The 13,642-nt window shown below is 45.0% G+C and overlaps 1 protein-coding gene and 1 long non-coding RNA gene across 4 annotated transcripts in view; both read left to right on the forward strand.

Moving 5' to 3' along the window:
* The first annotated feature begins 1,751 nt into the window (after nt 1-1,751).
* On the forward strand, nt 1,752-2,969 carry LOC127591542 (uncharacterized). The gene is made up of 2 exons (XR_007959889.1): nt 1,752-1,991; nt 2,867-2,969. It is a non-coding gene; the product is annotated as an uncharacterized LOC127591542 (long non-coding RNA).
* A 4,203-nt stretch (nt 2,970-7,172) lies between these two features.
* The window catches only part of unc5cb (unc-5 netrin receptor Cb), a 105,830-nt gene continuing 99,360 nt past the window's right edge, over nt 7,173-13,642 (forward strand). For 2 of the 3 annotated variants that reach the window (XM_052051472.1, XM_052051473.1), the window contains exon 1: nt 7,173-7,774. In XM_052051472.1, coding sequence (XP_051907432.1) covers nt 7,657-7,774 — 118 coding nt within the window. In that variant the 5' untranslated portion in view covers nt 7,173-7,656. The remainder of the gene's footprint in view (nt 7,775-13,642) is intronic. The other variant, XM_052051475.1, reaches the window with a different exon arrangement.

A 13,642-nucleotide genomic window follows, 5' to 3' on the forward strand; every position in this document is an offset into this window, starting at 1 on the left:
TAAAGCACTTCGGATAATGGACGGTTGTTTTATAATACGTTGTCCTCGACAATTTTATTTTTGACTTTACAACAGAGAGAAAAATCGGAAGAAAAAAAATGATGGTTTTTTTTGCCAGTTTTTAGATGAACATATCTGATGTTTACATATCAAATATGAGGATCAGGGATGACTTGAAATGTTCGCGCTCATATCAGTTTTTCTGTATCTCGACCAATCAGCGGCGCTGTCCATGGTGCTGGTTCGGGTGCCGATTCACACAAAATCTCAATATTTCACTTCGCCACATTTTATATACGTCGCGGTTGCACAACCTAAAAGTTCAATCACATATTTTATGCACAAGAGAATAACAATGATCTACTATTCATCCTGCTCATCCCAAAATAAATGTTTACAATTCTTTTTATTTGATCAAAATATGTATATTTTTTGTCTTCAAGGAAAGTCATGTGGTGACCGCGGCTGGTGGAGGGGGAGTGGCCAAGCATGCTCGATTGACCCGCCCCTCGGAATTTGTTGCCGATCTCAAATTTGGCTCCCCGCCAGGCTGCGGACATCCTCTCCCTTTCTCACTCGTGTCTCTGGTAAGCATAAATCATCATTGCCGGAATATTTTGAAAGGCAGTTTCCAACTTTTTTTTTTTTTTGTAGGAGTGCGCAAGCTTGTCTGATCTCCTCTCCTTTGTGCATCCTGTGAAATATTTAAACCTCCACGACGGGATGCGCCTCGCTCTTTAAAAACAAGATGATGAATAAATGAAGGCTTTCTCTTGTCGGCTGCTTGTTTAACGTTCATTAACATTTGAGTTTTAAAAGGGGCCCGGTACCAGCTGTATTTATTATTCTTGCAACTGTTGCCTTTTAGGCGGACTCCGCAAAACTTTTAGGATGTTGCCGCGTGCTTGAAAAATATATGCCTTTGCACTTATAAAATATTTTTTGTGTAATGATAACCTCATACGCGGTACGTTTTTGTTTTTTGTCCTTTCGCTCTCTGATATTGTATTATCGCTTTGCCCGTGAGTAGCCATCAGGTCGTATTTGAACTGTGTCCTCGGATGTTTTTTTTTTTCTTTTCTGAAATTTTCTCTTTAGCCTCAAAAGTGTTTGTCCTGTCACGTGCCGATGCAAAAAGTTACAAAATAAAAATAAAAATCCCCTGACAACTGGTGGAAATGTATGTATTTTAGGCGTTCCCAATCGTCTCAACCAGCCATAGCCGAACTTGAACAGGAAGTCGGCCATTTTGTTTTCAAACGGCTACATTTGGCTACTATTGTGGTGTGCGTTTGGATTTGCCTCAAAAGTGTTTGTCCTGTCACCGATGCAAAAAGTTACAAAATAAAAATAAAAATCCCCTGACAACTGTTGGAAATGTATGTCTTTTAGGAGTTCCCAATCGTCTCAACCAGCCATAGCCGAACTTGAACAAGAAGTCGGCCATTTTGTTTTCAAACTGCTACATTTGGCTACTATTGTGGTGTGCGTTTGGATTTGACACACATTTGGCGAAATGAGCCCTTGTCGGGAGAGGGTATCCAAACCAGTGCAACTTTTTTTTGTATCTCACACTTCATACACAAGGCAACTCGGTGTGCTTCACAGAACAAAATCAAAGATTTGTAGATGATCCAGAATAAAAATAAAAAATAAAATAACTGCAGCAAACCAGATTCAATCCCTGTATTGCTCCGAGAGACATATGTTACAATTGTAATGTACAATTGTGTCGGCGGTTAAAAACTATGACACAAAAAATGAAAAAAAAATATATGTGTGCGTGTGTTTGTGCACATGCGCGCATGTGTGTTTTCCAGGAAGTCTCTGCTTGATGGACAGGCAAATCGATATTTTGACTTTGGCCACTGTTTTTTTTCCTCTTTTCCCCTCCTCTCTCCTGCAGGCGTAGCGGCGGTAATGGAAGAGGACTGTAAATAAGTGGAAGGTTCTTGACAAATGAATCCATTAACATTTTCCTGTGTCGCCTGGTGAGCAGATTTGCTGTTTTATGGAGCAGTGGGGGGGGGAAGGAAAGAGGAAAAAAAAAAGAGAGCCAGTAAATCTGAGGGTGCTGTATGGGCGAGGCGCTGAGAGCACGCCGGGGAACACATCTCCCATGATGCAGCACTTTATCTCCCTCCCAAATGGCATCTTTATCTGCCTAAATTAAGTTTTGATTCCTTGCCACATACGGCGCCGCAAATCACTTTTAATACTGATATCAAAAGCGGCAGTAAAGAGCCCAAAGCTGATGGCGAGCAGCTTTACTGTTGAGACACCTACGCGGGCGGTCATGCCGTCCAGAGGGGGCGGTAAGTCACATATCGACACGCTAGGGCGGAATCGTTGCATCGCCATCTTATACGGTTCCAAGACAGTTAAGATACTTTTTAAAAAAATCATTATTATAATAATATTAATTACGTGGGGTCTGATGATTTGTTAAAAACAAAAAAAGGACTACCGGTATATTTGGACATACAGGGTTTCATCCTAACAGCAAAATATCAATTAAAAAAAAAATTGGCCGCTGTAATTTTGTACTTTCTAAACACATTGTGATAATATATTGAAATGTAAAGAATGAAACACTTGCATCATCATTTTAATCGCAACCCCATCTGGTGTACACAAATGAGTCACCGATGGCAGTGTGATATCGTCATGCGAACAAAAGATGCACATTTCACCCAAACTACTGTCAGTGACAAAATAATCTTTAGTAATATTTGTCGCTAGCCGCGTGGGATACAAAATATTTGCCCTACGAGTATTGTTTTATTATCTGTCTACGTGTGTTGCCGCACAGTGTGTGTGTTCAAATATCCTTCGCCTTAAAAGTTGCGTCTTTCATACATTTCAGCAAAGCAAATCACAAGGCCGACTCGAGTCTACTCATCCGACTGGAGTTTCCTACCTTGGCTGTAAAGTCGGGGACTGAGAAAGATGGATACCCCCCAGCCCCCTCCCAAAGGTGACTTAATTCATACCTATGATTAATTTCCTATTGCATTTTCGCCCTCCGATGCTTATCTTTAAAATTAGAACTGTGCCAAGGCTTGCATGTGCAGTTGTGTGTGTGTGATTGTGTGTGTGTACGTGTTAGGAAGAGTTTCCATCTTCCAAACTGCATTACGGCGCTCGTGCATTAGCATCTTCCATTTTGTTTGTTTGTTTATGGGCTGGTCCGACTGTCTGTCTCTTCGTCTAATTGAGCCATTGCCTGACTGGAAAGAGATGGACGTCCGCTGAGTGGACGAATGCATTATGGGATGTCTGGAGTGCAGTAAAAAAAAAAAAAAAAAAAACCCAGTGGATCCCCACTCTTTGTGCGGGGGAAAGGAACTGGACCTTGCAAAATCCGCCATATTTAGAGTGTACATTGTCAGTTTCATGGTAACACTCAACACAAAGCCCATTTGAGCTAGCATAAATTAGCATTGTTAGCACTTGTTCCTTGGTGGAGTTTTGCTCTCCTACTTCACCCTCAGGATAATTCGACAGTGATCTGACCCCCTCCCATCAGAGCCCAGTCCAGTGTTTATCGGCCCCGCGCAGGACCTTGTGATTCTCCGGTGAAATTTGTAGCACATCTCTCACCGCCGTTTCTTGACGTGCTGCCAAGAGGTCGTGGTCATTTTACACATTTCCGCAAGGTCGGCACGGTGGAATCCGATAATGCAAAGTGCTCTGAGTAAGGCTGGTAAATGCAGTCTGAATGACATCTAATAGTCGTTGTGAGTCTTTTTTTTCCTTCTTCTGTCTGGAGTGAAGTGGTGGATTTTCTAATATTTTAAGCTGAATGGCTCCATTAGGCGAAAGGAAATCGGTTCACCCCGAAGACCTTGAACTATTTTCATCATGCATCACGGGCCCCTTCATTAGGGACACCCGACAAAAGCGGACTGCACCTATCGATTATTTTAAACGTGAGAGACAGCCAAAACAATCCGCTGGTATGTGCTGACGTTCATGTACAACCGTGTCTGTTGTAGTACCGAGATTGACCTGTGAGAGGCAGCGTGGCGCAACGAGAGCACAAAGTAGTAGAGGAACTTAAAGACGCCAGGCTAATTGTGTTATTGATGCCAAGGGTAAACTTGAAAGAAATCGCTCGATATTGGATTCAACCCACTTTCTCAGTTAAAGCATTTCTCTTTTTATGACACAATAATGTGCTTTTAAAACGTCATTTTGCTTCCTTTTCTGAGGCTTTTTGTGATTCAAGCAGACACACACACACACGCAGGCCTCCGTGAGTCATAAAGCATGCACATAAACTTCAAGGCCTCTGTTGCTCCTGCACTTAAGTGGGGAAGTATTTTGCCCAATCTGACTGATCTTTTTTGCTGCGCTCGGACCCCCTCCCCACCCACAATCCTCTCCACGAGTCTGGGTCATCATGCATTATAGTGTCGGGTTTCCTTTGAGACTAACATCCATCAAGCGGCACTCCCGAAGACATCGCTCTTGACAGACATGGACATGTAACAGGGGGTATACGTGGGGGGGGGGGGGGGGGGTCGGGGCAAAAAGGGCTGGAGGTGTTACCAATCCGGGTGGCATTCACACTTCTCGCACCGTTCGCCATTTCAGTCATATTGCGCTTTTTAACGCCTTCTCTAGATGCCATATTGCTTCCCACGAGTGAGCGGGGGAGGCCTTTGGTGTCTTGGTGTCGTTTTGGTCGAGGCAGCGAGGCTTCCTGTGTCTCATTTTGTTGACGTTCTTCTCTGATTATCTATTTAAAAATGATCAGGGATTCATTCATTCATTCATTCATTCATCTTCCGAGCCGCTTGATCCTCACTAGGGTCGCAGGGGGTGCTGGAGCCTATCCCAGCTGTCTTCGGGCAGCTATCCAATATCCCTTTAAGCATTTATGATTTGACCACCAATGGTGCAGCATCACATATAGAAAATGCAACTTTACTCGCAGGCATGAATTCTAGGGTCGCGGGGGGATCTGTAGCCTAACCCAGCTGTCTTCGGGCAGTAGGCGGGGGACACCCTGAATCGGTTGCCAGCCAATCGCAGGGCACACAGAATCGAACAACCATTCGCAACCACACTCACACCTAGGGACAATTTAGAGCGTCCAATCAGCCTGCCACGCATGTTTTTGGAATGTGGGAGGAAACCGGAGCACCCGGAGAAAACCCACGCAAGCCCGGGGAGAACATGCAAACTCCACACAGGGAGGCCGGAGCTGGAATCGAACCCGGTACCTCTGCACTGTGAAGCCGACGTGCTAACCACTGGACTACCGGGCCGCCCATCAGGGATTCATTTCCCGTTATTTTGAATAGCATCTGAGATGATTTTAAGTCGGGCTGGTCACGACATCCGGGTTCATGGATGCCAATTACTACCTTCCTACTTTTGGCTAGGGGTGTGGCGGCATGCTGTGGCATCTGACGGAAAGAATTTTTTATCTCAGCACAGCAGGTTTTTTTTTTTTTCTCCCAACAACACAGCGCCATCTGCTTGATCCGTCGTGGCACCGCTTGCCAACAAATGCTAATACTGTATGTGTTCAAGGTAGCAACAAATAAATGGCAATTGAGTCTCAGTGTACATTATTCAACCTTGAAGGAGATGAACGAGAAACATCAGCAGCTGAGATCTTTGCTTATTTCTTTACGCTCTAGTCAGCAAAAAAAAAAAAAAAAGAATAGTTTATAGGAGCCATCGCAAAGCAGAAAAATAAAGCCCAATTGGAGAATTGCCGCTCTGTGACACGCCGATGGCAGGGTTAAGTGGATATAAGCGGGTGGAGATAGTGTTTCACACGCGCGGCGGCGGTTTCAGCATTGTTTAAGGATGACGGCAACCTCGCCCTCCTTCCTCGGCTTTTCATATCGAACCGATATGAGATGATACGGAATGCGATGATAGGGGTGAATTCATGCAGGGCTGGACTAGTCCCGCTGTGTTGACGTCACCTTCCACCCCAAAGTGTTCTCCATTCTGCCGCGTTTGAATGCAAGCGTCCAAAAAACCGAAAGGATCTCCGCTCATCCCAGCAGGCCAGACAGGAGTAATTTCCTGCATCGCCCTTACATGAAAGCCAGAAGCTGAAAGCGATGACAGCTGCCCGCTGACATCTCCGGCAAATGGTGATGGAGGGCCGCGAGAATTAGATTCATATTTTAAAAGTCATCACATCTCATTTTGGAGAAAGATAGTGTCAAGCGCACATTTTGCATGAATCACCGGGAAGGCAGTTATTTCTTCCGCATCTGTCATTTAGAGAAAATCAGCGTCAAATCAGAACCGCCCAAGTAAATTTCCTCCATGCCGTGAGATTTATATAAACACCTGCATGCCTATTTGACTTTTTACACATTACTAAACAAAAAAAAAGAAAAAAAATGGGGCGGCCCGGTAGTCCAGTGGTTAGCACGTCGGCTTCACAGTGCAGAGGTACCGGGTTCGAGTCCAGCTCGGGCCTCCCTGTGTGGAGCTTGCATGTTCTCCCCGGGCCTGCGTGGGTTTTCTCCGGGTGCTCCGGTTTCCTCCCACATTCCGAAAACATGCGTGGCAGGCTGATTGGACGCTCTAAATTGTCCCTAGGTGTGAGTGTGGTTGCGAATGGTTGTTCGATTCTGTGTGCCCTGCGATTGGCTGGCAACCGATTCAGGGTGTCCCCCGCCTACTGCCCGAAGACAGCTGGGATAGGCTCCAGCACCCCCTGCGACCCTAGTGAGGATCAAGCGGCTCGGAAGATGAATGAATGAATGAATAAACAAAAATGTATGTCACTGGATGGATGGATGGGTGGGTGGATGTGCATGTGCCCAGACAAACCCTCAATATGGATTTTTAATCACCGTTCCATCCCACATCAGAAAAAAAAAATCGTACCCCCCCTACCCCCGTTCCATTCCGTTGAGAATGACTCCCACTCCCGTACCACTCCCATTTTGGACGTCAGCTACATAAAAAAAAACATTTTATAAGTTCTCCCATCCACATCAAGTGTGTTGCTTAGGCACCGTCAGGAAATTCCTGGTAGATGCGACGTTTAATGATAGCGCATGGTTATGTATGCCAGTGTATGTCGCACACGACTGCCGCCCCGGGCCCCCCTCCGTCCATTCCCTCTCACCGGCGTCATCCACGCCAGGTTTTGTCAACGCGCCGCCACTTTGCAGGAGCCTTTGGATTGGCTGAAGGAGGAAAGGTAGCCCGCAGAGACCTCTCCTCTCCTTTCCTTTCTGTTTTCAGTCCACAGTCAGTGGAAGGAGCGAGCACGCAGTCACAGTCACGCATACGTACCCCCTCCCCACTCTCGCAGGCACATTGACAAGCGCGAACGCTCGCACACAACGTGGAATTTGGGGGGGGACAGCAGCGAGTCACCGGCGTGGTGGTAGGGGTGGGGGGGACTTAAACCGGAGCATGCGTCCGGCACCGGGTCGTCGATCCACAAGTGAGCTTCTCAAGTGTGCAGCTGTCGGACAGAGATTTTTAACGCTAACGGTCCTCTCTGGCGGAGCTCCGCAAAAACTGTTTGGATTAATTAACGGCACCACACTTTTCGGGGGCTGTTAAGTTTTTTTTTGTTTGTTTTTTAATTCATCATCTGTGTGCACAAAGAAACAAACGAGCAGTCAGCCTCACGGGGAGTGCCATTTGGACTCCTCCGTCATGGACGCTAATCGAGACGCCCGGAGAGAAGCGAGGAGGTCGCCGCCGGAGATGTTCACCCTGCCGGCGTTGCTGCCCTTTCTGCTCCTCGCTACGGTCCGCACCGGCTTGGCTCAAGGTAAAGTTCGCATGACTTCTTGGGAGCTTGCACTTTTGGGAGAAAAGTTGGACTATTAAGTCGTGAATCAATAGAAACTTTCCTTCAACCTCTCAGGCAATTATCAACATGTGACATCATACCGAAATGACATTTTTAAAATTATTATTCATTGTTGACTTGGTAGGTGCTTGAAAATATACCTTGTAAAATTACACTCTGGTGAATTCTGGAGCAAAAAAAAAACCGAAATGAAATGAATACATTTCAAAATACCACTTAATAAGAAAAACAAGATTTTCCAACTTGTCAAACTGAAGAACTACATTACAAAGGGCGATACAATCGAGCACCACAAGACAAGTGTTGACTGAAGAGTAAAGCAGAAACATCCCATCTTGCCTCTCCAGTGCCACCAAATTGCTGCCATTTGTGTATTCATCACATGTTCGACCAAAGAAAAATTATAACCATAAGTCCCCAAAAATGTTTCAATTTAAAACACTGACTTCAGGAAAACCACTATAATGCGTGCTAATTATGATAAATAAAAGCATTTCTCTGACCTCAACTCAATCAAATTGGTATGTCGATGTCAACTCAAGGGGAAATGGAGGGGGGGGGCATTTCTCATTCCCAACAAAACAAGGGCGACATTTCTATTGTCAGAAAAATTTCCAGGCGAGTCTTTAGCCCCCCCCCCTCTTTCACTCATAGCTATCTGCTAACTGTTGAGATAACGTCACAAGCCACCAAGCCATTTATTTTAATCTGCTGCCTCCTCAAGTCAGATGGGGTGTCAAAACAAAGCGGGGAACAAGGTGGTGGACTCAGTTTGTGCGGGTTCTCGGTCTGCGTGTTTCAGATGGCGATCGTGTTTGTGTCTGGAGAGGACTTTGGTTGAGGGATCTTTCTGGGAAAGGCCTAGAAGGAAATTGGTGGCAATATACACCTAAGTGCTGGGTGGCAATATACACCTAAGTATAGCTAAACCCCAAATGCAGTCTGTGACACGTTTTCCAAACACAAATGTTCTTTTTTTAATTTTTAATGTACAGTAATTTTAAAAACATAAACTGCCAAAAATTGTGAATGTTATCCATTATATTAATAAGGGTTGAGGTACCGTCATGGGGTTATATAAGTAACAGCGGCCAGTTGATCAACTGTTAGCTAGCTAATAAGCTAGCTGCTAACTTTAGCAGTTAACTTCAACATCTGTGTCTGTGGCTGTTTTGGCGTTGAAAACTGGTGTCAGATTCTGATCGTACGATGACTACAGTGACCAAAAATATGTTTGTTTGTTCCTTGCTAGCAGATCCTTGCATAGTCATGGTCCACCATTTGCTTTTCACCGATTTATGCCATTATTTGCCTTATTCCTTGATTACTCGTTCTTGCAATCATAACGAGCATCGGTTATTGGTGGATTTTCTTTATTCGTGGTCGGGTCAGGTCCCAGTCCGCCATGAAGAGTGGGGGCCCACAGTATCACTGTCATGCAATTGCAGGTCTCAGTTTGAAATGTTTGGGTCTCAACATTTGTCCATTGGGTGCCTTCTGTATGTGAATTACCTTTCAAACTGTGGCTTTTTCAAACTGCAACATGTGTAGACCTTGCGACCGGTAACCAGCTGATGCCGAATTGATCTGGCCAAAGTGTGGCCTTATTTGTGCCATGTGTCATTTGGTGCCTTCGTACTTCCTGAATGAAAATGGAGTCCGTGCTGGCACCATCTGCAGTGATTTATTTTTTTCTTATTTGTAGCATATTTTACCTCTCCCAGCTTTTTTTTGAGCTACCACAGAAGTTGTATCTTTGCAAAGGCGGACACATTTAGCAACTAGCAGCCTTATCTGGCCGCTCCAGGCCTCCATCTCATTCCTGCATAGTTAATGAGCAAAAAGAGGCAAAGCAGGAATGGATAACAGGTCCGGTTTCTTTGTCGGGCACGGCGCAATGACATAATACACACACCAGAGCCCCAGAGATACCCTCCCCACCCCGTGTCATTGACTTGATGGGAATAAGTCCCTCCTTCCAGCCATTAAGAGGTCGATACGGCAGGAGAACATTGTCTCCGACCAGTGTAATTAACAAGCTAATTTAGGTGCGCTGATGAGTCGGACTTGTTTTTCAAGTCGCTGGAGGTTTCAGGTCTTTACTGTAAAACGACTGCACAATCAAAGTGGCTCACTGGGGACACCTCTGTTGCTTACATACGTGGTATGATGATAGTCTGGCCAAATTGACCCCCCCCACCCCACCAATGTCGTATATGAAGGAGGTTCTCTCCACATTGTGGTTCCTTTCTAAACCAGGATTGTAGGGCCTTTGAGTTTTACATGTGTGCGGGAGTATATTTAATCTCACTTTAACGTGTACGGACCGTCAAGCCCCCCTCCCGCCAGTCCCCCCAACCCCATCCCTGTGAGTTGTGAGTGAGTTCTGGGAAATAAGAGTTCTCATTAACCTTCTGAACTGGTGACAAAGAAGACAGGTTGAGGCAGATAGAAGCGGCCGGGTGCTCCGTGACAGCATCTTGATTGGAAAGCTGTTGTGCAAGAACAGGTGTACTCCAGGTGTCCCCGCCGGGGCCCCTCGGAAAGCCCGAAGTGTTTACGTGTGATTTATTTATTTTTTTGTCTGTACAATAATTTGATTGGACAGGGAGTGAATACCTCAAAACATTTGCGCTGGTTAGAAAGCTACGACTGCAGCTCTAATTTTATGAAATTGTGTTGTAAGAGCATTTCAGCCCAAAACAACAGGTGGCGCTAGAACGCCCTCCCTTGACTGTTCAGGTCATTTCAGCCAATCACAAGCCCTCGCAAGAGGGTCATTTCTGGACAAAAAGGGGCAAGTCGTCGAAGAAAAGATGAATCATTTAAAATAAAATAAAAACAAGGATAGTATAGTGTGAAACGAGTCTGGCAAAAGAACATATTTCCTTCCAAGTGACGCAGTCTCGGGGCAACCTAGACCCTGGCACAGGTCTTGGAAAAAGGCAGTCTTTCAGGAAGCTAAAATAGCGTGTGGTCAAAAGCCCCAGATGCAAAGAAATTGGATTCGTGTCTAAAACGACACCGATTTAAAAAAAAAAAAATCTTTATGTGTTCGGAACCCAAGACCCTGTGAGAGGAGTGTAGGTACTGCGCGGCTGCAATTATTGAACAAATTGTTCAGTTTGACAAATGTGTGTCTTTTTGTGGTTTTCTCAGGCATCCATGCTCGCGAAAACATTTCAAGTCGTTTATTTATTTATTAATTTTTACGAGTCGGGATAACGCATTCGGGGCCACTAGTTGGCGCTGTCAATTATCTGTCAAGTGTCTTGTTGTGATCCTAGTCAGTCTGACCCAATTTACAGTTATGAAAATGACATGTAAAAAAATTTAGAAAACCACAAAACTCTTCTGCTTGACTCATATATTATATTGAGATGTCTTGGTCACAATTTTTTTGTAGAGAAGTCCAAGTGCCGTGATTTTAAGTATCGAGTAGTGACTCATGATCCGATGCCTTTTTTATGAACCTTTATAAAGAACACAAGAGTGTGCGTTCAAACTGTCTTGATCGTTTTTTTTTCTCAAATTTTGAGAATTTAAACACCCTTCTGTGAACCTCGTGACGACAAAGCCGCAATTGCCAAATCGCGAATGCTCGATTTGTGAAACTTGAGTGAACTAGGCTCATAAAAACATTTAGTCTAACGAGGAAAAGGGAAACACTGAAGTTTATTATTTTGCATGTAGAAAAAAAAAACATTGCAATGATGACAACATCGGGTGGGCATTAAGTTTCGCTCGGGGTGCCGGCAAACCCCCCCCCCCCCCCCCCCCCCCACTCCCACAATGGCGTTCTTATGCTGGACTTTTTGATGATGTGTCCTCCGGGGTATGTTTACGGGCGAAAAAGTTAAAGGATCTTTCATATCCATTTATCGTCTCTAAAACCGCCGTGACTCAGTGCACTCGAAGATTTTATGATCAGCGCCGCGGCGCTCCCCGGCTTTGTCCGATCCGAGAGCTGTCCCCCCCCCCCCCTCCCACCGTTAAAAGCGACTGTTATTTCTATCAGTATGATTCTTGCGGGCTTTCTCACCGCTTGACAACTTGCTCCTCGGGGGGCGCTAACATTACAACCCGAGCGGTCACTCTCCAAAGCGACGGCCACGGCGCGCACAATGAACACATTGTGCGCGTCGGAGAGCAGCACTTAGGAATTACTTCACACGATAGCCCTCGGACGACCTCGGCGGGCTTCCAGCGTGACGCAATGAAAGCCGGCGACGGGAGGTCATTGAGGAGGAGGGGGGGGGGGGATATTAGGATTCCGCGTTGTTGTTGCTCAGGTGAAGGAAGAGGGCGCCGTGGTGTTCAAACCGGGAAGAAAATGGCGAGCGTCGGGTCAGAGGTGTGCCGGAGTTGGCTGGTAGCGCGTGATAATTAATGAGGGGAAAAAAAAACAATGTCTGCTGAGCTGGTTGTTTTCTTGCTGTTCTTGATGCCATGTTGTATTTATGAGGGGCGGGGGGACAAAAAGCAAACATGTTGGAGGCTATTTTAGGACTTGAAACGGGAGTTGCGGCAGTTTGCATTTTTCCGCAAGGCGAAATGTTGAAGTTCAAATTTTACGCAGGGTATTAAAACAAAAAGGGCAATATATTGGCAATTTGTATTTTATGACTGTACTTAAAAATGTATTTCGTTCCAGTTTTGATGAGGGCAGCTGACTGATTCATCAGCTGATATTAGCTCTTTTAAAATCAGCAACAACAAAAAAAATAATCGGATGTAATTTAATGGTTTTTTTTTCTTCGTGCAAGGGTGTTGCCCTTTCCTTTTTTTCCCCCCCAAATGAAACACCCGAAATGGCACATTTTTTGACATTTTTTTTCCCCCTGTATATCGTAAACTTAACCAAATAATAAACGGCAAAGTCTTCTTAAAGAGTCAAATGTTCTGTCTGTGATTGACATCTTCATTGTCAACGCTATGGCAATTAAAAAAAATTCTATTCATTTTATATATATATATATTTTTTTTTTATTGATCAGCCAGCTGAGTGTTTATCGGAATGATATTCTGCCAAATACCGGAGCCTTCATCAGCCTGCAAAAAAAAATCCATATCAGTCGGGCCCTAGCTTTGATTTTACTGACTTCCTCATCCCTTTTTATTTGAGTCATTATTTAAGCTGTACTTGCAGTGGGAGATTTTAGAAGAGCCTCCTTTCCGATGTCAAGCTAACTGGCCCCATTCTTTCATTAAAAAAAAAAAAAAATCAATCAATGACATGGAATTAACAGCACGTCTGATTGACAGTCAATCTATCGATTCCACGACTGGCTGTGATTTTCTGCAAAAAAGTGCGCGCCAACTCCATGCCACCAAAATGCCATTTATTGCAACTGGAATGAACCAGCTCCTCTCCAAGAGGGCAAGGCTCGCTTCAAAACCTCCTTTTGGCTCGTCCGCGCTCAAATGGTGATGTCACTCCAACATGGCTGTCATATTTTCCAGTCCGAACGCTGTCACGTTACAGTCTGGGCTTTTGGAAAAAAACACCGCCTGACGTAAAGGACCAGCCTGAATGTACATTGTAACTCCTGATGAGGTGTTTGCTTATACGTGACTTCACCCACTAGTGGAAACATGCCTACGTAAAACCAGACTGGGAGCCAAACTTCCTGATTGATTTAATGAAATGCTGAAGAAGAAGTGCGCAGCCCTATGCTACTATGGCAAATGATCCAGAGAATACAAAGGAAACAAATGCAATGGAGCGATTGGGAGGGAGGGAGATGAAGAGGAAGGAAGGGAGGAGGAGGTTGATGGAAAAAAAAAGGATGGAGCGATGGACAAGCATGGGGTAAAAGAGTGTGT

Source organism: Hippocampus zosterae, chromosome 18, assembly GCF_025434085.1.
Source record: "Hippocampus zosterae strain Florida chromosome 18, ASM2543408v3, whole genome shotgun sequence".
In the NCBI taxonomy this organism is placed as follows: Eukaryota; Metazoa; Chordata; class Actinopteri; order Syngnathiformes; family Syngnathidae; genus Hippocampus; species Hippocampus zosterae.